The sequence below is a fragment of the Callorhinus ursinus genome, unplaced genomic scaffold, assembly GCF_003265705.2.
Source record: "Callorhinus ursinus isolate GAN/ISIS: 27379988/994484 unplaced genomic scaffold, GSC_fseal_2.0 scaffold6, whole genome shotgun sequence".
Lineage (NCBI taxonomy): Eukaryota > Metazoa > Chordata > Mammalia > Carnivora > Otariidae > Callorhinus > Callorhinus ursinus.
This window is the reverse complement of record NW_027397068.1, coordinates 72,932,073-72,955,863: the sequence shown is the minus strand read 5'-3', so window position 1 is coordinate 72,955,863 and position 23,791 is coordinate 72,932,073. Positions and strand designations below refer to the sequence as shown.

At 51.3% G+C, this 23,791-nt stretch overlaps 1 protein-coding gene and 1 long non-coding RNA gene across 9 annotated transcripts in view; one reads left to right on the top strand and one right to left on the bottom strand.

Annotated features, from left to right (window-relative positions):
* LOC112819391 (solute carrier family 22 member 1) overlaps positions 1-23,367 on the bottom strand; it is a 28,845-nt gene extending 5,478 nt beyond the window's left edge. For 2 of the 5 annotated variants that reach the window (XM_073894182.1, XM_073894183.1), the window contains exons 1-8: positions 22,893-23,367; positions 17,176-17,279; positions 15,270-15,424; positions 13,662-13,830; positions 12,280-12,394; positions 11,963-12,069; positions 9,241-9,455; positions 6,101-6,308 (exon numbers count right to left, since the gene is read on the bottom strand). In XM_073894182.1, coding sequence (XP_073750283.1) covers positions 6,101-6,308; positions 9,241-9,455; positions 11,963-12,069; positions 12,280-12,394; positions 13,662-13,830; positions 15,270-15,424; positions 17,176-17,279; positions 22,893-23,303 — 1,484 coding nt within the window. In that variant the 5' untranslated portion in view covers positions 23,304-23,367. Of the gene's footprint in view, positions 1-3,103; positions 3,585-6,100; positions 6,309-9,240; positions 9,456-11,962; positions 12,070-12,279; positions 12,395-13,661; positions 13,831-15,269; positions 15,425-17,175; positions 17,280-22,892 lie in introns of those variants that run through there. The other 3 variants (XM_025866431.2, XM_025866432.2, XM_073894184.1) reach the window with 2 other exon arrangements.
* LOC112819392 (uncharacterized) lies at positions 6,481-17,203 on the top strand. Of its 4 annotated transcripts, XR_012378637.1 has the most exons (6): positions 6,481-7,144; positions 7,636-7,722; positions 8,213-8,817; positions 9,195-9,388; positions 12,367-12,445; positions 17,070-17,183. It is a non-coding gene; the product is annotated as an uncharacterized lncRNA (long non-coding RNA). The 4 variants fall into 4 exon arrangements; XR_003206839.2 differs by lacking the exon at positions 12,367-12,445 and having other exon boundaries at positions 17,070-17,203; XR_012378638.1 differs by lacking the exons at positions 8,213-8,817; positions 12,367-12,445; positions 17,070-17,183 and having other exon boundaries at positions 9,144-9,273.
* Positions 23,368-23,791: the final 424 nt, after the last annotated feature.

The following is a 23,791-nucleotide window of genomic DNA, read 5'->3' as shown; positions in this document are numbered from 1 at the left end:
AATTAGGAACAATAAATTGGGAAAAGCTTTATCCTTTAGGATATTACTTTTGAGCTTCTTCTGTTATGCTCATTTGCATAATCTCTTCCTCCCTACAATTGTAATTATAAAAGTAGTACGTTCCATTTCCTTTCCAATCCCTCCCCCCACTACCTCATCTTAGATGGTTATATCATCTCTTAGTGTTTGCCTCTATATCTTTAAATATATTTATAACTTACTTTATCAGTGTTCAGTGATGTTTCTTCTTAGCTGGAAAAACATACTGAGGAAATTATAGGTAAAATTATCTATCCTTGTTCTATGGAAAGATTGTAATAACAAGAGTAGATGTTAAATTTTATTAAATGTCCTTCACTATCTATAGAGATAATAGTACAGTTTTAATTTATTAGCTCTATCAAAACTCTTTCAATTTATTAGTGTGAATTATACTATTAGATTTTTTAATATGGGACTATCTTTGTGTTCCTGAGTAATTCCTCTTAGATACGATACATTATTATTTTAATGTCTCCACTATTCTGTTCTGATAATATGTTGTTTGGGAATTTAATCAATATTCACAAATAATATTTGCCTATGGTTTCCTTATTTTCTTTATCTTTGTTGGTCTTTGATACCAATATTATCCTAGCTTTATTAAAATGTTTTTTGGGGGACACCTGGGTGGCTCAGTTGGCTAAGTGCTTGCCTTTGGCTCAGGTCGTGATCTCAGGGTCCTGGGATCAAGCCCCATGTCTGGGCTCCCTGCTCAGTGGGGAGTCTGCTTCTCCCCCTCCCTCTGCCGCTCCCCCTGCTTGTGCTCTCTCTCTCTCTGTCAAATAAATAAATAAAATCTTTTAAAAAAATAAAATAAAATTTTTTAAATCTTTCTCCTTTTTCTATAGTCTAGAACAGTTTTGAGTATCATTGGAGCTTTCTATTAATTAAATGTTTTATAAAATTTCCCTGTGAGACCATTGTGGATTTCCTCTTTATCATTATTTAGGGACTTCCTTATCTTATTAAATACATTTTTGGCATAAATTCAACTTTGTCTGATAAGATTATGGCTCTTGTTATACTTTAGTTTGCATTTACTGATAAGCTTTCATGCATTCTTTTCTTTTCAACCCTTCCAAAGAAAAGTTTACTTCAACTATGCAGCAAAGTGTACAGTTTTGCTTTGTAACCAACTGAAGGAGTTTCCTTTTGTCAATAGAGGAGTTGAGCCTCTTTGTGTTTGTTTAAATGTCAGAAATGCTTGGTCTTAATTCTGTCATTAGCTTTTACATCATGCTTTGTATTGCTTCTAGTGTCTTATTTTCAGTATGTGTTGGTTATGTGTATTTTTTTCTGATAATTTGGAAGATTTGTATTTTTTTAAACTTTATTTTTTTTAGTAATCTGCATAGATTGTGGGGCTCGAATTCATGACCCTGAGATCAAGAGTCACATGGTCTCCTGACAGAGCTGGTCAGGGGCCCTGGAAGGTTTGTATTTTTATTCAAATGTTACCTTTATAACTTTATATAATACATTTACTACTCTATCTTTTTAGAGCGTATTCATTAACTTCCTATTATAAACAATTATAAAATTTATATATTTCCACTTCCTCCACCCCTTCATGCACTGCTTTTAGTAAACTATACCACTGTGTTGGTGTTTGCCTTTATAATCTTAAAATACACCTAAAGCACTACAAAATTGATCAGCTTTTTAAAAAAGATTTTATTTATTTATTATTTGAGAGCGAGAGAGCCCACAGGCGAGCAGGGAAACAGGTAGAGGGAAGAGGGAGAGAGAGAATCTCAAGCCGACTCCCCACTGAGCTCAGAGCCTGACATGGGGCTCTACTCACAACCCTGAGACCATGACCTGAGCCGAAATCAAAAGTCAGATGCTCAACCCACTAAACCACCCAGGCGCCCCATATCAGCTTTTAATAATATATTTTTTTCCAAGCTGAAGAAAGTATGCTAAGGAAACTGGTCTAGTATACCACATGCAACATCCCCTCTCCCTTGTCTTCTAGCATTTCTTTATTGTCAGATTTATGACATTTACTGCTGTTCTGTTGTCAAAATCACACTCACTTTAATCCCACATTCAATGATTATCAAGTTGACAATCAATTTGATATTCTCCCTGTATCTGTGACTTACCCTTTGGGCCCAGTAACTTAACTAGAATATTCTTTATCATTGTTCCTTCTGAGTCCGTTTTTCCTGTTTCACCGAGTGCCACTTCAAATCATAGAGTCAAACATTCTTTTATTTCCAGAAGTTTCTGTAAAGGTTTTGTTTTTTTTTTTCCTTGAAGTTTTTTTGTTCCATTATTTCAGTTATCTTCTTTGGGACATGTGCATGTGTACGCATGTGTGCGCTTGTGCTTGTGATCTCCAAGACTCTTAAACTTTGCTTATTTCAATTTTATTTTGCAATTCTTAGCCCTACCTTGCTTTTCCCTCACTAGATCAGTTCTCCTTTGCCCTGCTTTCAGATAGGTTTCCGTTTCAATCATCTTGTCCCATATCTTCTCAAGAACTTTTATCTCTGCTGTAAACTCTTATTTTATAAATATGACTGATTAATTAATATTTTGCATTAATTGAGGTATTTGGGGTTACAATTTTCATCTCTTTTGTGACAATATTTTTTTAGAGTGTACTCTTCGTCTGTCATTTGCTTTTCCGGTTCCTTTCTCTTTTTCTCTCATGATGTATTTGTATAACTGGGTGAATTACTTTTTTATTATTCATCTTTTAATACCGTGATTTCTTCCTGTGTCAGCCATCTCAGAAGAATTTGTGGGGAGGGGCCAGATCATGTTCTACGCTAGTAAAAATTCTCTTTTTGACCAGGGTTGTATGTGATCAGATGCTTTAACGTCTCTCACTCTCAATCTACAGGGGTTGACAGTGCAGAATTCCTCACCATGCAGGGTCTCTCTCCTCCGCCCTGCTTGCAGCACACAGCTATCCCCAAGCTCCCTGAAGGTTCTCCCCTGGCCTCACTCTCCCGGCTTCACCTTCAGCCTCCCAGTGTTCGGCGAATGGAGCCTATGTCTCCAGACCCTATATCCATCCTGTTACTGCAAACAAGGGATCGTGGGTTATACCCTCCCAGGTATGCTTCCTACTTTGGAAAACCACTGGCCTTGTACACGAGTTACTGTCACATTGTGCATCCCTGGAATCTTCCAGACCCTCTGAAACCTCACTGCATTAGGCCGCCCTTCTTCTTACACCTTGTCTTTCAGGATCACCCTCGTTTCAAAGCTGGCATTTGCAGGTTTTATTCTCATTCTTCTAATAGTTTCAGTGTGATTTCCAAGAGGAGAATGGAAAAAAAAAAAAACATTTTTTTTTATTATTTTAAGAAACTACATCTTAAAAAAGTAAAAAAATTGAATAAGCACACAGAAGCTAGAAGAAGTAGGGAACTGGTTCCCTTATGTAAAATTCACAGTGTTGTGGTGCTTGATTCATTCAGCCGTTCTACGAGCCCTTAGTGACTGCTTAGCACAGCTGGAGAACAGGTGCAGAGGCACAGAGACGTATGGTACATCGTTCCTGTTCTCAGGGAGTTCATGCCGTACTGAGGAGACAAAAAGGAGAGACAGTTCTCAACACAAGGCAGTGCCTTGTGTTAGAAGGAGGATACTCTTCACTTCTAATACCTCCTGTGAATAAGAAGCACAGTCAAAATGGCTTCGATAGTAATTTTTTGACTTTGTAGTCCTTGTAAAGTAATAAAGTAACTGAAATAATCCTCTTTTTTTTTTTAATGATTTAGATTCGATTCCGTTTAGTGAAAATGCCAGTACTTTCATGACTGTCTTATTGCTGTGTGTGTGTGGATCATGTTTAAAGTCGTTTCTCAACATCTGGCTTCTGCTCCTAGTTACTGAGAATCCTCATCAACAGGCTCTCTGCACAAATGGTCAAGGGCTTGATCTTGAGATGGGTTGCTTGGCCTTCTTCCACATAGGAGCAGGCACTCAGTACCTTTGACAGTTTACATTTTCAGTCAGTCCCTTGGGGCCGGTGACCATGACAATGGAATTGTTTGGCCCAACTATTTTAGACTCTGGGCTCAGGACTGCCAAATGTAGAAGATTTTCTCTTTAATTGCCTTCATCTCTTTGTACTCAGTCCAAGCAACCTTTTACAGTTGAGAGTATTAGACAGGGCCTTTTAATGAAGAACAGGTGGGGAAGAGAAGAGTAAATCCGAACCACACTTGCATCTTCCGGCTGACTGAGGGGCTCAGATTGCTGTGTAGCTAAGAGATTGGGGACCTGGAATATTTCTTAGAAACCACTAGCACGATGGCATGAGGAATGGGAAACAATACAGACAGAAAAAAGGGTTTAAGGAAATATACCAAATTCTAACAAAGGTCAGAATTAAAACTTTAAATAAAGTGGTTAATTACTTTTACAATAAAAACAATCTTCATTTAAAACTAAGTCCCCTAAAATGAGGACGGCAATCAGTACATACAAAGTTGCTCAACATTGTTGGTAATTAGGCAAATGTAAATTAAAGTCACAGTAATAATACCACTACGCCCCAGAAACACTTAGACAAATAAAAAACTGACAACACCAAGTGCTGATCAAGATGTTGAGCAACCTGATCTCTCACATGTGGCTGGTGGAATACGAGACGGTGCAGCCATTTTGGAAAACATTCTGACAGTTTCTTATGAATTTAAACACACACCATATGAACCACTCCAAGAGATATGAAAACATATATCCACTCAAAGACCCATACCTGAATGTTTATGAGCAGCTATGTTATAATCACTCGAAACTGGAAACAGTCAATGCCAATAAACTGGCAAATGGGTAAGCAAATCATGGTACAGCACTCACACATTGGAATACCACTCAGCAGTCAGAAGGAGCAGAGCGTGGACACCTGCAACCACGTGGATCAGCCCCCATCATGCTGAGTGAAAGGAGGCGAACACACAAGGCTACATACATGCCATGTTGCTTCATATACATAACATTCTGGAAAAGGTAAAACCAAAGGGAGAGAAATCAGAGCAGTGGTTGCCAGGTGCTGGAGATAGGGAAGGGGGGGATTGACGGCAAAGGGATATGAGGAAGCCTTTGGAGGCGATAGAAAGATCTCCATATTGATTGTGATGGCCGGTAAATGAATACACATATAATCAAAACTCAGCGAACTTCATGTTACAGTGAATTTGGGTCTAAACCTGACTTTAAACAATAAGTCTTCTAGGCCTGGAGAGCCTGGGTAACTCAGTCGTTGGGCAACTGACTCTTGATTTTGGTTCATGTCATGATCTCAGGGTTGTGGGATTGAGCACCCCTTCCCCACCCGCCAGGCTCCACGCTCAGTGAGGAGCGTACTTGAGATTTTCTCTCTCTCCCTCTGCCCCTCCCCACATTCATGTGAGCTCTCTCTCTCTCTCTCTCTCTCTCTCTCTCCCCCCCAAAATAAATAAATAAATCTTTAAAAATAATAAGTCTTCGAGGCCTGTTGCTAAGTTTACAGAAAAGGATTGTGTCATCCTGGGAAGAGCCCAGCTTCGAGGACAGAAAGATGCCCTGCCATTTTCTGGCTGTGTGTCTCCTGCAAGTTCTCTTTCCCTCTCTGAAACTCAACTTCCTCATCTGTAAAATGGAAATAACAGTGACATTAGGGGTGAAATGGCAGATGTCTAGAAATGCTTTGTGTGTCACTGTACCAGTCGGAACTCTGTTGAAGTCCGTTATGTTTGCAGGTGTCAGTTCAGTTGCTGGACTTACCCAACTAGTTGGAGCTGAAGGCTGGGCTGAAGCTCAGTCTTGCAGTCCCTGCCCAGGGCCCTCTCCATGCCGATGCCTGTTCTCTCGTGCTTGCCCGCTGCACACTCTACTCCAACCTTCCCATTTCACATTCTCTCCCGTAATTAGGTGTTGACCCTCTCTTTGATGCCCACCCCCCCACCTCAGTGTCTAAATGGACCAACCTTTGGGGGAGCCTTGAGGAACTGTCTTGAAAATGCTGGTCCTCGCGGAGCCTGCCTGGTGCCCAGCTGTGTCACAGTGGTGACCCAACCACACATCGCCGCCCCCCACTTTGTGCACCCACCTGATGAACGTGGGATACAGCTCGGCGTTCACCAGGCACACCATCTGGAACACAATGGTGATTCCCATTCGGCCAACACAAGCCGCTGTGATGTTTAGCCAGTGTAGATCTGCACAGGAAACACACGGAGGTGGGGAACTCACGTGGGGACTGTGCCCACGGAGTTCCCTTCCTCGAGGAGCCAAGGTAGGAAGCTTGGACTTCAGAGCTGGAGGAGCCAGAAAGACTGCCTTGTCGAACGCTTTCATTTTGGGATAAGGAACCTGAGGCCTGAGAGGTTTCAGAACCTGATGATGACACAGCAGGGAGGGTTCCTTTATGAAGGGGAAAGAACATGCTTTTGGGATCTGCCTCCGGTCAGCCTAGTGACTTACCTCTTTGGGCCTTGTAAAGCTGTAAAATGGGAAGCACCAGAGCCAGCCTGTAAGTTGTTATGGGACCCTGAGACGATATATGTCAAGCGTCCGCCATGACCACTCCAGAAACGTTGGCTTTTTAATTCCTATGCAGTAATGTTGCTGCTAGCACCTGACACAGTAGGTCCACAATAAATGCAGCCCCTTAGGCAGCAGTCTGGGAGCTGACGGACCAGATTGCTAATCCTCAGTCTAGCCTTCACTTCCAAACACACTTTTCTCTTAAACAAAACACCTTTCAGGATAGTCTCAGATGCAAGTACGAGGGAAACAAACCCTTGACTCATCTTAGCAGACAGCTCTGGGGCTCCCGATTACATGAGGGTCCAGGAAGCCTTCCGCCTACTGAGGACCGATCGAGGAATCGGGCCCCATCACACACTCCACCTGGATTACCCCACACACTAACAAGCAAGTGGCTCCTGGGACATGCCAGGTGACTAATAAAGCCTCTGAGGTCACAGACGTCCTGTCATCCTGACCCCTGTCCCCAGATACTGGCTGCTAATGGAAGACATGCTTCGTTTCCCTCCACCAGCAGGAGGCTCCCAGGAGAGAGGACAGGGGGGCCTTAGGAATGAGCCCACCGCCAGGTCCAACTCATTCTCCACAAGGTGGAGAGCCCAAGGCAAGCCGTTAATCATGGACACCCCCAGCCCCCTAAAGACAAAAGATGAGGAAGTTCACGCAGACAGTATCTGCAGGGAGGGCCGTGTGTACACACGCTGGGGTCTGTAATCTGGCGAACGGCTCTACCGCCCTGGTCCCCCTCGGCGCTGGGGGCACCACTCCCTTCAGCAGCCAGAGGGACCGCGGGGAGCATCCCTGCCCAAAGCCCCCAGTGCTTCCCTTCCACACTGGGGATACCGTCCAAGGCTGCCTCCTGCTAAGCCCACCTCTGTCCCCCCGGCCCCTGCCCTGCTCTTCCAACTTCGGACACAGGAATTCCGGCTGCCCCTTGAATGCTCAGCTCCACCTTCCTCGGGGATCCCCCCACCATCTACGTTCCCCAGATGGTGACACGGCTCGTTGCCCTCACTCAGGTCTCCTAAGGCCGCCCCTGACCGCCACACAAAGGCTTAATGCCCACCATGCTTCACCTTCGCTTTTTCCCTCTAGAACGTAAACTCCGTGAAGGAAGAACATTTCTCTGCTTTGCTCATTGCTGAGATCCCAGGGTCTAGACGCATGCTGGCCACACAGAAGGTACTTGAAATATTTCCTGGAGGAGGGAGTGAGTGTTTATCATCTAATGTGACAAGGACCCAGTAGAGGCAAGTGGAGAGGGTGGGGGATGGGAAGAGGGCCCTCGGGGCGGGGGGGGGGGCCGCATGGGGCCAGAGAGCAGCATGGGCGAGATCTGCACCCGTGATAACTGAACACTCTCAGACCTTGGGCTCCTCCTCTGCACCTAGTGTTGTTACTTAAAAAAAAAAAAATCCTCCCATTCGTCTTTCCAGGATTCCAGAAATAGGGAGATGGGGAAGATCGTGGGTAAAATCTATTTCAGATAGACTCCGTTCCTTTCCCTGTCTTCTTTGTTCTCACCGTGCAAGGAGAGAGAAGAAAATTGAGCTGTCTTTTTATTTTCAGCCTGATCTATACAGCCTGGTTCTTGAGAATACGGATTTCAGAAAACACTTCCCACAGTACCCTCTCCCTAAACGCTTACCAAAACAACTCATTTAACCCACAGGGCCAGAGCACAAGCAATACAAACTGAGGAAATAGCAAATGTACCTAGTGCTTATTCAACCATCTTCCCAAATGTGACAAATATGAAAGGCAATTTGTGAACTCAAATTAAAACTGACTAAAGTTACTCTGCTTTGGATTATCTTGGGTTGTAAGAACCACGGACGAAAGCACACACCCACCAAAACAGCTGGTGTCAAAAAGACGAGCAATACCCAGTGTTGGCAAGGACGTGACACAATTGGAACGCTCAGGCATCGTTGATGGGAGTGTCCGTCGGTCCAGTCATTTTGGAAACCTGCTTGTATCGACTTAGAGCTGCATAGATGCCGCCCCTGACCCAGCAAACACACTCACAGATTTGTACCCAAGGGAAATGAGAGTCTATGCCCACGAAGAGACATGTGCCGGAACATTCCCTGCAGCTTATCCCAGCAGGCAGACGCTGGAAACCACACAAGTGTCAGTCAGTGTGGCAATAGTAGCATGGGATTCGTGCGGTGGAATGCTGCCCAGTGGTGAAAGAGAATGAACCACACTCTGGTGTGGCAACATGGACAAATCTCACGGATGGAATGAGGGAATGAAGCCAGACAAAGACATAGGGTACTTTTGCTATGGTTCCTTTTGTATGAAGTTCAAGAACAGTCAAAATTACTTTTCGGTGACAGAGGTCAGAGCAGTGGTGATCTGAACAGGATGGCTCAGTACGGATTGTCAGGGAACACAGCGGAACCTTCTGAGGTGTTGGAAATGTTCCATAGATCTAGGTCATGGTGCCCAGATATATTCACACGCAAACATTCATCAGCTTGTACACTTGTCATTTGCTCATTGTTGTGTATGTTATACCGCAATTTAAAATTTAAAAAAACAACAACACAGTTGTAGACTAAGATAACACCCTGTCTTTGTCTTTGTTCTTGTTCGAGGGGCACATCCAGGACCTGAAACACTATTCTCAAATTCGATCTGAATTTCAGATCGATAATTTGATTACCTAGAAGATGAGGGGAACGCACGACTCACCATGTGAGAGAAAGACCATGACGAAGCAGGCTGCGCCTGCCACCAGATTGGACGCGGCCAAGGGGCGGATGAGGCCACAGCGGTCAGTGGTGGCGAGGATGATGAAGGCCGCCGGGAATTCAACCAGAGCAGAGTAAAAGAAATCCAGGTAGAGGTTCCCCCCCGTGGCGCCCACGTGCATGATGAGGCCCTGGTAGAGCACGGAGCTGGTGAACCTGAGCACAGAGGAGAAGCAGAGTCTCAGGCAGAGGCTCCTGTCTGTGGGATGGGAGAGAGTTAAGATCCTGTCCAGCGAGGACAAAGGTCCCTACGAGCTGGAGAGGAACAGGTGTCCCTCGATTTAGAATGTCCTGGAGCGACATGATAAAAATCAGGAAGGCTGTCCTAGAGGGGCGCTCAGGGAGAAGCTCCTCTCAGGATTGGTGTGACATAGTGACTTCCAGGATATAACGACATGTCCTCGAGATGGCAAACGAGGACCCTGAGGCCCCAGCAGCTACCAGGGGATGGGCAGAAGGCACCGCGGAGTGAGCAGGTTCAGCAATCAGACTGCTGTGTGAGCTGTGTGACCTTGAATAACTGAACGAAGCCCTCTGTGCCTCAATTCCCTCATCAATAAATGGAATAAGGTCTTCCGAGAACACTCGGACACAGTCCCATCCTGCCCAAACTTCGAGTCTCAGCCAGAGCGTCCTTTCCCACGGGGGAGCCCCTTGTTCCACACCCACAAGGGGACAGCAGCCTTGTCCTGACCACAGATGTATAAGGCTTAGAGGCCAGCCTTTATTCACTGTGTCCCACCCCAGTGCCACCTACAGATCAGGCTTGCCCTCAGCAGAACGGTGACGAAAGGCGCACGGATGAGATATTTCTCTCCACAGCCCTCGCTGCACCCCCTCCCTGTCCCACAGTAAGTGCCTGGTGTGGTTCTGGGCACGTAGAAAGCACTTGCTGAAGATGAGCGATGATTGGCAGCGTCATCATCATCTTCCCAAGGTCAAGTCCGCAAAGCACAGCAGAGCAGGTGCCCGCCAAGTCTTTCCTGCTTCAACAGCGCTGTTCCCCTCCACCCTCCACCCTGTGGCCCACCTGAGTTCCCTCCACCCGTATTCCAGGGAAGAATAGCAGTGGTACAGAATACGGCACAGAGACCAGTGGGGACCCGCCAAGTCACTCAGGGAGAATTCAGAGGGTCCCATGTGTCTTTTTGGGTGACGTATCATTTTGGAGGCTAGAAACATTTGATCATTATATTGGTATTTACACTGCGAGAAGAGATTTTGGTTGATAAGGGGTTGCTGTCTTATCCCAGCACGTAAATTGTCCATCAGCTCCAAAACAGAGATCACAACTGATGGTTCTCATCAATAGACTCCCTCGTTCTATAAAGCTGCACACAGAAAAACATTGGGATGCTCTTGTTTCTAGTCCTGAATCATTCCTGATTTCCGAAAGGCTCACCACGCCCTCTCTTTGCCCCAGTAAAATGGAACACTCATATCTTACCGATAAAGAGATTGATTTAAGAGAAAAGAATGTATAAGCTTGATTTTTTCGTCAAAAAGCAGTTAACAAATGTGCAGGCCTGCCATCTTTTGGCAGAACCCATGAATTGCATGTACACGTTAAAATAGTAGCCGGTCGTACTGAGCCCCTGGTTCTAAGCCATTTACACAAATTACCTCATGAATCTACCAACACGCGGGTGGGGGGTGGGGTACTACCATTACCCCTACTTGCTGACGAGGAAACTGAGTCATAGAGAGAATACAGAGCTGTCTGGAGTCACGCGGCCCGAAAGTGCTGGGAAGGAAGGAGCAGGTGGAGGGAAGGGGTGTCCAGGGTCAGCTCCTTGTAGGCCACAGAAAGGGATTTGGTTCTATCCTCAGTTTGTTAGGAAGCCAGCAGAGGATGTGGACAGGGGAGTGACCTTTCAAAAAAGAGCAGAATTGGCCCGGGGAGTGGGTGCAGGGGTGTGAGAGCAGAGGAGTCAAAGCATTCCCCCCCCCCCCCCCCAAAGGGGGGGGCATTGGGGGGGGGGGGGGGGGGGGGGGGGGGGAAAGGGGGGGAAAAACACCCCCCCCCCCCCCCCCGCCAGAGGAGTGCATTAGGGGTTGGCAGTGGGGGAGGCGAGTGGAAAGGGGAGGAAGTAAAGAGGGGGATGAAGTGCACCAGGCAGCTGGGGTGTTTGCAAAGGCCCCCCGGGGCCCATCGTGCGCTGGCTGCAGGACTCTGGGGCCAACACGGGGACATGGCAGGTGACTGGTGGGGCCAAGGGAGGGCATGGTGAGCCTGGCTGGCATCTCCAGCACTTGGGATGGATTCTGGAGAACCGTGGTTATTTATTCAACCTTCAGCAAATATTTGCAGGGCTACCATGTACCAGGCATCACCCTACTAGCTTGGACCCTTGGTTCTAGTAAAACCTTGCTGGAAGCGGAAACGAGTGTACCAGCAGCAGAGTGGCTCCAGCTAACGGGGGGAGCCCACAGTCCAGCCACTCAGCCCCGGGGGTTGGGGGAGCTACTGAATGTCAAGGACAAAGCCCGGGTGACGGGGAGCTGGCTGGATGTCCTCTGAGGGAACAGGGTAGGGGGCTACAAGAGAGCAGCCTAGAGAGGGGTGCAGACCCTGGGGGTGGGCCAGGGTACGTGGGTGAGTAGCCCAGTGCCCGGGTAAGCCCCCGATTCCGTTGGGGGAAGGTACAGGAAAGGCCCCTTACCACAGGTACATCAGAATAAAGGTGTACTTCCTCAGGTGTGGCGTGCGGAACAGGTCTGCAAAGGAGGGGCTCAGCTTTTCAGTGACATCCTCTTGGAGAGAGAGCATCTAGGAGGGAGTCAGAGCATCAGCTGCATCCAAGCTGGGGGGAGCAGAAGAGGCCCTCAGAGCCACCCCACCCATTCCTGTGCTCAGCGCTCATCACCCCAAATTCTTCCAGGGACTTCCTGCTCCTCAAGGCAGCCCCGGAAGCATTTTCTAAATCATAAACCCAACCCAAAGTTCAGTGATACGAGAAACCCCTTGCTAGTTTGTCACCTTTAGATCAGCGAGAGGCGATTTCCCATTCTTTTGGGCGATATGGTCCATTATCTTTATCACTTGAGTGTTTCTCTTCTGTGATAGCAGCCATCGGGGAGACTCGGGCACACACCTGCAGACACAGACGTCACTACGTGGTGGCTTCCCCAGAGCACGTCTGATGGTAAGCCCTGGTCAGAGTGGTGCTATTGCTCCAAGCAACCCACCCTCCTCACTTCGGGACTGCAATTCCTCAAGCAGCTAGTGGACGAGGACCTGGGGTCATCCTGTGCTGGCTCAGGGTTGCCCACGAAGGAGCTCTATGGGTCCCTCACACTCTCAGTGCCACCTGCTAAGATTTAGGGTCAAAAAGGGAACTGCTGCTTTCCTCTGTGGCCTTCATTCCACGGAGCCGGGGTCCCATTCTCTGCCGGCCCCTGGAAACTCCTTGCACAGAATCGATGCTCCATATGCCCCCCAACCCTTGTGTGACAGCAGGGTGTCTCCGTGTCATACAAGGGCTGTTGAACAAGATATCAAAATACCTCCAAAACCAAATAAACAGATAGTATGCGGTCCATTTCAAACCGGGTAAGGATGTTACAACGTGAAGATTGGGAATCTCTGGCATGCGGTCTTCTGAAAACACTCAGGCATAGGCCCACCCTGCCCAGCCAGCGAGACTCACCAGGGCGTCCTTCCCCACTGGGGAGCCCCAGATTTCACCCTGATGGGGGAGAGCAGGCTCGTCCTGACCACAGACATACCGCTCCCAGCGGCAAGCCCTGGTTTAGAGAGACTGGGTCTACTTCAGTGCTACCCACCGATAATTTGTCCTTAGCAGAATGGTGACGAAACGTGCAGGGATGAGATATTTCTCTCCACAGCCCTCTCTGCGCCCCTTCCCTGGCCCACAATCAAAACTCAAAACTCAGCTGCCCAGCTGCTTATCCCTTGGGACCCTGCCAAGTGCTCTCCGCTAGTAACATGAATACCTCATCTTGGGACTGGTTTGTCTCACAATGGCTTAATGTGCACATTCCCCGAGAACTTTCATTCACTCATTCATTCGTTCATTCATTCATTCAACAAACAGCAAATGCCTACTGTGTGGCTGGGTGGCTTCCTATCTGACTTGAAGCATTGCCCCTCTACCTAAACGGATGCAAACTGAGAGAGGCTCTGTTTGAAGGTAGCTCCCCATGTAGCGGGGGCCATCCTGTAATATTAGAACACCCCAAATGGCACAAAGGGGAGAAGCAGTCCTGTGCCCGAGTGTGTGGCCACCGTGGCCATTTGGGGGATGGCTTGTGTGGTCACCGAGCAGCAGGCAGTCGGAGTTCACCGAGCGTGGCCCCGGGGGTGGGGAGAGGAGCAGGCCCCGGGGAGGACCCGCGGACCAGTAGCAGAGCAGGGAGAGGAAGGCGGGCAGAGAGATGGCCAGCTGGAGCCACCGCCAGTGAGGGATGGCGTAGGCCACCCCTGAGAGTAGCAGGAGCCCCACCGTGAAGGCCATCTGGTAGAGGATCGCCACTGTTCGCCTGTAGCCCAAGCCCACGAACTCTGTGACTGAAACAGGACATAAGTCACCACTGGGGCTCCTAGTGCTCCCCGTGGCCTCCCTCCTCCCTCCTCCCTCCCCCCGGGCAAGCCCCTGCACCTTGCCTCTGCCTGCCTGACCCCAGGCTCCTTCCCCTCGTCCTGCTGATGCTACTCAGCTCAAGCCTCCCTGAGATGCACCTGGCTGTCGGTCCCAGCTTCTCTCTAGCTCTTCCTTTGCTAACCACCCCACTTGCCGTCTGTAGTGTCCTCCGGGTGCTTCAGGGTCCGGTATGCCTGAACACAGGGCCCCCTCTCCTCCCCAGGGCTTTGCCCCGACAAACTCCAGACTGAGCTGTGAGATTTCTCACGGCCCCAGGAGCGCACATTCATCTAACAAGCATCCCTGGGTGCCTACCAGGGACCCAGCACCACTCTGGGCGTTTGGGGTGTGTCATCAGCCCCACGGGCAGAGTCGTACCCTCATAACCCCACATCCTCATGAGAGAGGGCAGAGGGCACACCCAGCAAATGCGTAAATTGTGTGTCAGACCAGAATGCACTTCGTGCCACGGGGGGACAGAGAGTTCACTGGTGGAAGGGGATTGGGAGAGTGGAGGGTGAAGGGGTTGCAGGTTTTCAGAGAGCAGTGCGGGGGGGGGGGGTGAACCTCAAGGGTGAAGTTCCAGGCAGTGGGAGCCAAGGACCAGGGAGAGGGGCGGTGCCCGGGGCCAGGCCGTCCTGGGGGCCTTACGGAGGCTGGTCTGTGCTGCATGAAGTGCAGTGCCCGGGCCCAGAGGGGCAACACAATCCCACGTCCACTACTGAGTTGAGACTGGGGACCCAGGTGGAGGAGAAGCGACAGTGTTGGCTTGGGCCCAGGGGCAGGGGCGGAGGAGAGATGGTGGACACGTGTGCGCTGTGAAAGCCAGCAGCAGAACCCCTGAGGGGCCAGAAGCAGGCGTAGAGAAATGGGGGCCATGCTGACTGCCAGACCTCTGGCCTGAGTGGCTGGACAGAGGGCACGTCACTGACTGGGGGCTGGGGTGGGGGTCTGCAAGTGGAGCAGGTTTGGGGACGGGGAGGACAAAGTCCTGGGTCCTGCCACATTGAGGGATTGGGGAGAAGAGAAGCCAATAAAGGAGACCAATATTCCCAGGGGAGGCCCAGGGAGTATGTGACTTGCAAGCCTTCGGGGGAAGGAAGGAAGGAAGGAAGGAAGGAAGGAAGGAAGGAAGGAAGGGAGGGAGGGAGGGAGAGAGGGAAGGAGGGAGGGAGGGAGGCTGTCCCCACGTCGTGCCCTGCCCGGTCAGACAGACAATCACATACAACTAGAGCGAGCAGAATTTCTCTAGACCCCGCAAATGTCCCCTCTCCCCCTAAATCCCAACTCCAATTTGGCTCCACCCCCTTCCACCTGCCCACCCACCCACCTGCCCTGGCGGGAACTCAGCCCAGCAGACACTTACTCAGGACATAGCCAGACGTCCAGCTGCCCTTGCTGACCAGCCCCTGCAGCAGGCGGAAGAGCAGCAGAGATGGGTAGTCTTGCGCCGCAGCCATGAGGACGCCCAAGACGGCACTGATGAGGCTGGTGGCCAAGAGACATAATTTTCGGCCAAACCTTCAGATGCAAGGAGACAGGGAAGTGGGGGGGGGGGTGTTGAGTATTTGGGGTCCAATGGGCACCAAGGGACAGCAACAGTTTCGATCGGGAGGCATGCATCACTGCTGTCCTAAGGGACTGCCCCCGGGACCTGAGGGCCCAACCGTGTGGTCCTCAGGGAACAGTGACCCTTCTGAGGTTCATTAACTCACTGTAAGGAGGAAGCCAGAATCCTGATGCTCTCGGGCATCTGGCATCTCAGCCGGGGGGGGGGGTTCCCCTGGGGATTCTGCAGGTTCCCACGTGTGCCCCCTCTCATCGCCCGACAGACTGTATTATTATTAACATGCTAGTCTTATCAGCAGCCTCAGAAACTTTTCTGGGAAAATATTCAGTTCTAATGGTATAACAGTTGAGGATTGTTTCCCTTTCCTTTTTCCATGAATGAAATGGGCAAATCACTTGCTAACTCTTCATCCCGGTAGGGAGCTTCACTGACTCCATTTTTCCAACCTGATCCCTCACTCTGGTGGCTACTCGAGGAAGCAAGGGGCCAACCTCCTGCACGGTCACAGCGACCTGGTCTCCACCCCCAGATCGCCCCACCCTGCAACCTCTGTGTTCCCTGCCCCCTGCCTCCTAGACTCCATCCCAGGGCCCTTCATCCCCCTACCCCTTGCCTTCTCACCGCCAGCCCCGCACTCCGCCCCAGCGTGCCTCCACAGCAGCCAGTGAACGTCCTCATCCTGTACTAATGTAGGAACTTTCTGTCAGACGCTCACACCTTGTCACCTCAGAACAATCAGAACGAATGTCATCTGTGTCCACCTCCATCTTTTCTCCTGTGCCTCCGACCAAAGGCTGCTTCACCTGCTCCCCTGGGGCCCAGCCCCTCCACTGCCCCGTTGCTCCGTCAAGCCCTCCACGCTGCGGTCACCGCCATCCTGGACCCTTTGCCTGTCCCCTGTCCTTCCTGGCCCACTTGCCTTACAGAGTTGTCCACAAACACAAACTCTACTTTCTCCTCTCTCCTTTTCCCTCAGCCTTCCCCTGACACCATCCTTGTCACTGGTCGTCATGGCGCCGTGTCCACAGGTTTGGACCCATCAGGCCAGTCCCGTCGTGTTTTCTATAGCTTCACGCTCTCCCGGAAGAGCGGTTGTCTTTCTACCTCCCTGCCATTTCTTCCAAACCTCCTTTGCCAGCAGCTCCTTCCCTACCAGCCTCTATACACTCCGCTAGCTTATCTTAAACGCCAACAAATCCCAAATATTTATCTCTAGCACAAACTTCTCTTCTGAGCACAACCCACGTATCCACCTCCCTAGGTGACGTCTCTTCTGCGCCACCTGGGCCATGCTTAGCATAGCCGCCATGTTCACCCCACCAGGACAGAACTCTTGATGGCTCCCCACCCCCTCCCCCCACAACAAAGGCTGCTAACCTCCTCCGTCCTGTCTCAAAAAATGGCCCTACCCTCACCTCACCCATCTGCTCCATGCATAAACCCTGGCTTTGTCCCCACCTTCTCTCAGCCCACCACCCCAGCTATACAATCTGCATGAGTTCTGACCCCCAAAATCCATCCTAGATCCCCACTCATACTCCGTTGCGCTGCCCTACCCCAGTCCAAAGCACTAGCTACCGTGTCTTTCCCCATCAGCATCTGCAGTAGATTTCACCCGGCCGGATGCTTCCACCACTGTCCCCTACGATGCATTCTCCTCACGGCATCGCCGCTGCGTTTAGTCAGAATGAACTTTACGTACCTGTCTGCAATGTAGCCGACACCCAGAGAGCCCAGGAAGAAGCCCAGGTTCACGCAGGACTGAAAGAGGTCCACCTTCCAAGAGTCGTCACACACCAGGTTAAACTGCGGGTCACACCACGGTCAGAAGGGCCGAAAACACAAGACTGTTTGTAAGTCAAACCGTCCCTTCCGTCTTCTCTCCAGACAAAGTAAATGTTTACCACGAAGTGTGATAGCCCCATGGGTTTCACATCATTTTCTCTTGCCACAGTTTCATAAGACAAATTCCAGGTTTCTGGAGAATCTCAGCTACTACCATTATATGCCTAATATCTTTGCTCTACCCTCACTACTGTCAAGAGCTTTGACCTTGCCAGTCGTTATTGAAAGACAACACGGCCAACAGATAAGTCTTCTAAAAAGAAGTACAGCACAGTAATTTCCTAAAGACAGAAATGTAGCAAAATAAATCGAACGTGATTTCCAGAACTGGTCAAAAGCCATCCATTAAGTCCCTGTTAATTATATATTTAATTATGTGAAGTCCACCGATAATTCTGGAGACTCTGCATGGCGGATGGGGCTGCGAGTGGCCACGGGGAGGGGCTGAGCAAAGACACTATGGGCAAGGAGGGGGCTTGGAGGGAGCACCATGCGCGCTGGTGTCCCGTGTGCGGGGTCCAGGGTGGCCGGAGACTCAGAGGGAGCCCCGTGCCCAGAGCCAGAGAGGGGAGGCACTAGGCAGGAGGGAGACAGGGGCAAAGGCAGGACAGATCTGCCTGGGGAAGGGCTCTGTCGTGCTTCAGGGGAAGCCCCACCGCAGGGGGCACACACCTGGGCACCATGAGGAGGAGGAGGAGGGTCCCACTTCCTCTTCGGGGCACAGAGAAGGAAGAAGTAAGGCGTGGAGCTCCACAGCTGGGGCCCTCACGTCATCCCCGTTCCTGGCACAGCCCTGACGAGGTGGTGGCCTGTGGCACACCCTTCCTTTCTCCCTCTGTCCCACTCTAGTTACTTTGGATTGACGGCTCCCCCTACCAGATGTGACAGCAGGTGGGCCTCAGTTTCCCAGCCTGAACTGTGTGTACTGTGCCTGTCCTGTCCCATTCACAGAGCTGGTGTGAGCACGGAGAGGAGAAGTCCTGTGAGAATGGTTTAGGTAAATAACAAACCCTTTACCTTGTAGGATAGAGGTTTTACTACACACCACCGTCCGCAAATCTCTAGGTTGCCAGTTAAAACCGGGCCTCCCCCACCATGCCCCCGTCCCCAGGCTCAGGGGTTGATTGTTAAGGGCCCCAGGGCTCTGGGCTCCGTCAGCCTGGGGTTCTCTCCAACTGGCTGCTTACTTCCTTGACAGGAGCACTTTTTTAAAATAAAATCTAGGTAGCACTCTGGGACACCACCTGATTTTCAGAAGCGAATCCTGAGCCTGTCCTACACCTGCTATTGCTGCCCAGACCCCGCGGTCTGCTCCCGTGAGTGGCTCAGCTCTGGGAGGCCCGACAAGATGCCACTCAGCATCTCAGGCGGTCCCTCTACCAACCCAAATGTTCACTCCCTTCGGCTGAAAGCACACCGGCCCCGCGAGGCTTCCGTGGTTCTTTGGTTTTCCCGGGCTGCCCTGGGCCCTGCCGTTAGAAGACTGAGGGACAAATCACTCTTGGGTGTTATCTGGCTGTCCCAGAGTCCGCATGTCCACCTGCCCAACTGTCTTTTTGTAGCCTCTACTCAACTGTCCAAGACCACAATCTATGTGCGCCAGATTTCCACCAAAGCTGCAGGGCACCGTTTTTTGTCTTTGGTTCTAATCTTGGCCATGAGTGTGTCTGTAAGATGTCCCTGCCCCCCTTCCTGAAATGCCCAGGGCGCTCACAGAGCGGGAGGAAGGCGCATCTGGCCTTACCTGCCACCACCACCTCCTGCGGAGATCTCTGCCCCCCACTACGCTCAAGATCTGTGTCTAGAGTCACCTGCCATGCACTGTGCACCCCCCAACTCACACCCAACCACTGTCCCCCCTGCACATTTGTGCACACCAGGAAGACAGGCCCAGCCCTCAGGAAAGCCTGGGGTGGCGCAGAGTAGGGGGCGCTAGATGGGTGGCTGCGCCCACTGGGGTTCTGCCAGGGCCAGGGCCTGCGGCCTCAGGCACAGTCTGTGTTCTCCAAGCTCGTCTGATCACGAGAATCACCCAGAGTCCTTGCCAGAATGTCGACTGCTGTGGGTCCTGTCTCAGCAGATCACAGAGCAGAAGCCAGGAGATCTCTAGGATGAGACAAGTTTGGAAACGGTGATACTGCTGATAGAGCGCTCCCGGGACCTGGGGCTGAGGCCTTTCTCTTGCTCATGCTCCCAGACCAGGGAACACTGGGGTTAACCAGCCTGGAGGGGGCTCCCCAGCCCACTGTGGGGCTGCAGCTGACAGGGCAGGGGACTCAGAAGTCAGGGAACGTGCACATTCCTTCCCCAGACGGAGCCCCAGGCCCCATCCCTAGCACAGAGGCGGAGTGCCGCTGCGATATTCAAACAAGCTGGCTCAGCAGCCTCCTCCCTCAAGCAAGTTCCAATGTCCAAGGCAAGGCTAAGTTAGAGATTATTTCTGCAGAAAGGCAAATCCCCCCAAGAATAAGCTGCAGTTTAGGATGAGGAGCGGAGGCAAAGGCGGGTTTAAAGCAATGGGGAGAGAGTGCTGAGTCCTCCCGGGCCCCCTCCCCTAGAGCCCCTGTGTCTAGTCAGCGCAGTGTCTCCAGCAAACCCCCCTTCACACTCAGCACTCTACCCTACAGCTACCTCCTCCCCACTCCCTCTGTGAATGAGAATTCGAGGATCCCCTCAATCCTTGCCAGTACTTGTCCAGGGTCTCGTAGAAGCCCACCCCTGTTGCCACAGACAGCCACTGGGTCCTGGAGCTCTCTCAGTCCCCTTGCGTCTGCCCCTCCCCCTCCGTGTCTGCTGCCCCTCCCTGCCACCACCCTGCCAGGCGCCTCCACCGCCCAAACGGCCCAAACTCCCTCCTTCTCCTGTGGTCCAGGCTCAGGCTCAGAAGCCCTACTCGCCCACCCTCCCCCAGGAACCCTCAGGCAAGATAGGCCCCTTCCTCACAGCCCAGGCCAGCCCCAGCACCCTGCATCCAGACCATTCCCAAGTCTAGCTAGGAAGGTCTTGCTCCTCTGCCTAAACAAGACCAAACTTCCTCATTTGGCATGAAGGCAGGGTTGCCAGGTTTAGGAAAGAAAACCCAGGGTGCCGGGTGGAATCTGAATTTCAGATAAACAACACATTTTTAGTATTAGTACGTCACATGCAACATTTGTATTCCCTGCCTCGGTTATCAGCATCAAATATTGTGCAATATGTGGGGCATAATTATCTTAAAAAATTGTTTGTCATTTATCTGAAATTCAAATTTAACTCGGTGTCCTGCATTTCTCTCTGGCAACCTTACACAAAGACGCTGCGCTCTGGTGGAAAGTGAGGCGTCACCACCACTCACCCCCACGCCCCTCCACAGAGACCTGAATTTGAATCAGTGTAACAGCACATTGTCCCCAGTGTCGCACAAGCTTCCTCTCCCCTGAGCCTCAGCTCACGTTCCTCCTCCCTGTCTGTCCTGTTCCCGCTCCTTGCTGCTCAGAATACCGCCCGCCCGCCGGAGGCTCCATTCAAATGCCACCTCCTTCCAGAAGACGCAACCCTCTCCTCCCCCCCCGCCCCAACGCCCATGATCAGTTCAGCAGCTAAGGTACTCCAGTCACAGAGAACAAACACATCCCTGTCTGGGTCTGCTTCTAGAGTCCCAGCCAGAGCACTGGACAGTTGAGTCCCTGAGAGCGAGGTGTCTAATTGGTTGTCTGTCACTGGAGGAAGACTTGGAGACCAGGTGTTCAGGGGTGGCAGGTAAAGCAAGTCACACCCGCACCTGTTCCTCCCAAAGGGGAAACTTTTTTTTTTTTAATTTTATGATGTTCTGTTAATCACCATACATTACATCATTAGTTTTTGATGTAGTGTTCCATGATTCCTCGTTTGAGTATAACACCCAGTGCTCCACGCGGAACGTGCCCTCCTTAATACCCATCACCAGGCCGACCCATCCCCCTCCCCCCTCCCCTCTAGAACCCTCAATTTCTCAGAGTCCATCGTCTCTCATGGTTTGTCTCCCCCTCCGATTTCCCCCCTTCATTTTTCCCTTCCTGCTATCTTTTTTTTTTTTTAACGTATAATGTATTATTTGTTTCAGAGGTACAGATCTGTGATTCATCAGTCTTACACAATTCACGGCGCTCACCATAGCACATACCCTCCCCAATGCCTATCACCCAGCCACCCCATCCCTCCCACCCCCCCACCACTCCAGCAACCCTCAGTTTGTTTCCTGAGATTAAGAATTCCTCATATCAGTGAGGTCATATGATACATGTCTTTCTCTGACTTATTTCACTCAGCATAACACCCTCCAGTTCTATCCACGTTGTTGCAAATGGCAGGATTTCATTCCTGTTTGCGGCTGCATAATATTCCATTGTGTATATATACCACCTCTTCTTTAACCATTCATCTGTCGATGGACATCTTGGCTCTTTCCACAGTTTGGCTGTTGTGGACATTGTTGCTATAAACATCGGGGTGCACATACCCCTTCAGATTCCTACATTTGTATCTTTGGGGTAAATACAATTTACCAGTGCAACTGCTGGGTCGTAGGGTAGCTCTATTTTCAACTTTTTGAGGAACCTCCATACTGTTTTCCAGAGTGGCGGCACCAGCTTGCATTCCCACCAACAGTGTAGGAGGGTTCCCCCCCAAAGGGGAAACTGCTGCTCTGCCCCCTCCCCAGTCCGACCCCCTCCCTACCCCCCCGCCGCGGGGTACTGATCAGGCCAGAGGAGAGGACCCAGCACCTTCCTCCAGTAAGAACCTCGGTTGTGTTGACACTGAAACTGGCCTGTGGCCTCAACAATTGACCTCAGAGCCAATTTCCAAGGGCCCACACTTGTCACAATGCAACATTTTCAAAAAGATGCACGAAGGAAAAAAAAAAATCTGGTGGCTTTTTACTAAAATATTCTCAAGGCGCAATACAGATAGGACCCATTGAACTCAGCAAGCGAGGCCCTTTGACACCAGTACCCCATCCTGTAGGCGGAGAGTGGGGCTGCCACCCACAGCTAAACTCGCCGACCCTGTGGGGCCGGTGACTGCCATCTCTGGCTCACCCATGAGGAAGCGGAGGCTCAGAGATGCTGAGTAACATCCTCAGGGATGCCCAGCTGATCTGGGGCACGGTTGGGATTGACACAGTCTGACTCCAAAGCCAGGGTGGCTTCCGAACCACCCCAGCCAGCACACAGCTATCACATGAGTGGAGGAAGGGGGACCCACCATTCTAACGGCACCCCAAGGGAATTCTACAGGCTCTTGGAGAAGCCATGGGGCAGAAAGAAGAGGAACCCATCTCCCCGTAGGCCCGTGTTCCAACAATGCAGCTCAGCCTGGCTGGCAAAGTTCTCCCCGCCCTCCAGCCTGCTCCTCGAACCCCCAGCATCTGTGGGGGACCAGACGGCAGAAGCAGGCAGAGTGCCCAGGATGGAGCCAGGCACATCCTAAGTGCTCAGCCGACAGAACTCTCCTCCCTCTCTCCTGATGTGAAACCGAACCTCCTAGGATTTGTTGTGTGTCTCCTCCCTGCCCCTGAAACCCACCTGTTCCCCCAAACCCGGGGCCTGCCCTTACCTCGGTCACAATGGACGAGCCGTGCGTGTCGTACACCCAGCCGTGGCGACAGGGCCCCAGCGGCAGGTGGCTCCTGTTGGTGGCCAGGCCGGCCAGAGGGTCCACGCAGCTGAGGGCGCTCCGGTTCCAGTCCACCTCATAGCCGCGGCACTGGCGGGGGAAGGCCTCGCCCATGGCCCCCGGGCCGGGCACCGTGTAGTTCAGCTCCTCCGCCAGGCTCCAGCCGCATCGCCGGCTCAGCTCGGCCACCCCGGGGCTCAGGCAGCGGTGGTCCGGGGTGAAGGCCAGGAAGACGATGCCCACGTAGATGGGGGCAAAGGCAGCTGAGAGCAGGCACAGGGTCAGGAAGGCTTGCTTCTGGAACCGGCCAAACTCGCTGACCTCCTCCAGAATATCATCCACGGTGGGCATAATGGGGCCAGCACCTCCTTCATCGCTTTGGCCGAACTGCCCTGGCTTCCGGGGCCAGGGTCAATGTTCCACGTGCACTTCTCTGCAATGCTTGTTTGAGAGCACGCTGCTGTCCGAGCATGCTCGACCTGGAAGCCGACCAACTGGAAGCAATCTTTCCCCCCATGCTGCCCGTGTCAGGTGAGGGTGGAAGGCAGGAGGTGACCGGCCACATGGCCCGGCAGGGAAGCAAGTCAACTAGGCGGAGGTTCGAATTCTCTGGAGTCAGGGTTCCCTCCAAGAGAGGAGAGAGCTAGAGGCCGCTGGGTAACCCCCACCCCGGTGGTCTCCGTAGGGCTCTTCCAGAGAGATTACCTGTTCAAACTGTTTATAATCCTGCTAAATCAAAGACAGCAAACCGTAGAGTCTGTATAATCGGGCGACTCATGCTCGCTCGCTGGCCACGAGCTCCGCGTCCCGTTTGCCGCTGAGGCCGTTTGCCGCAGGCC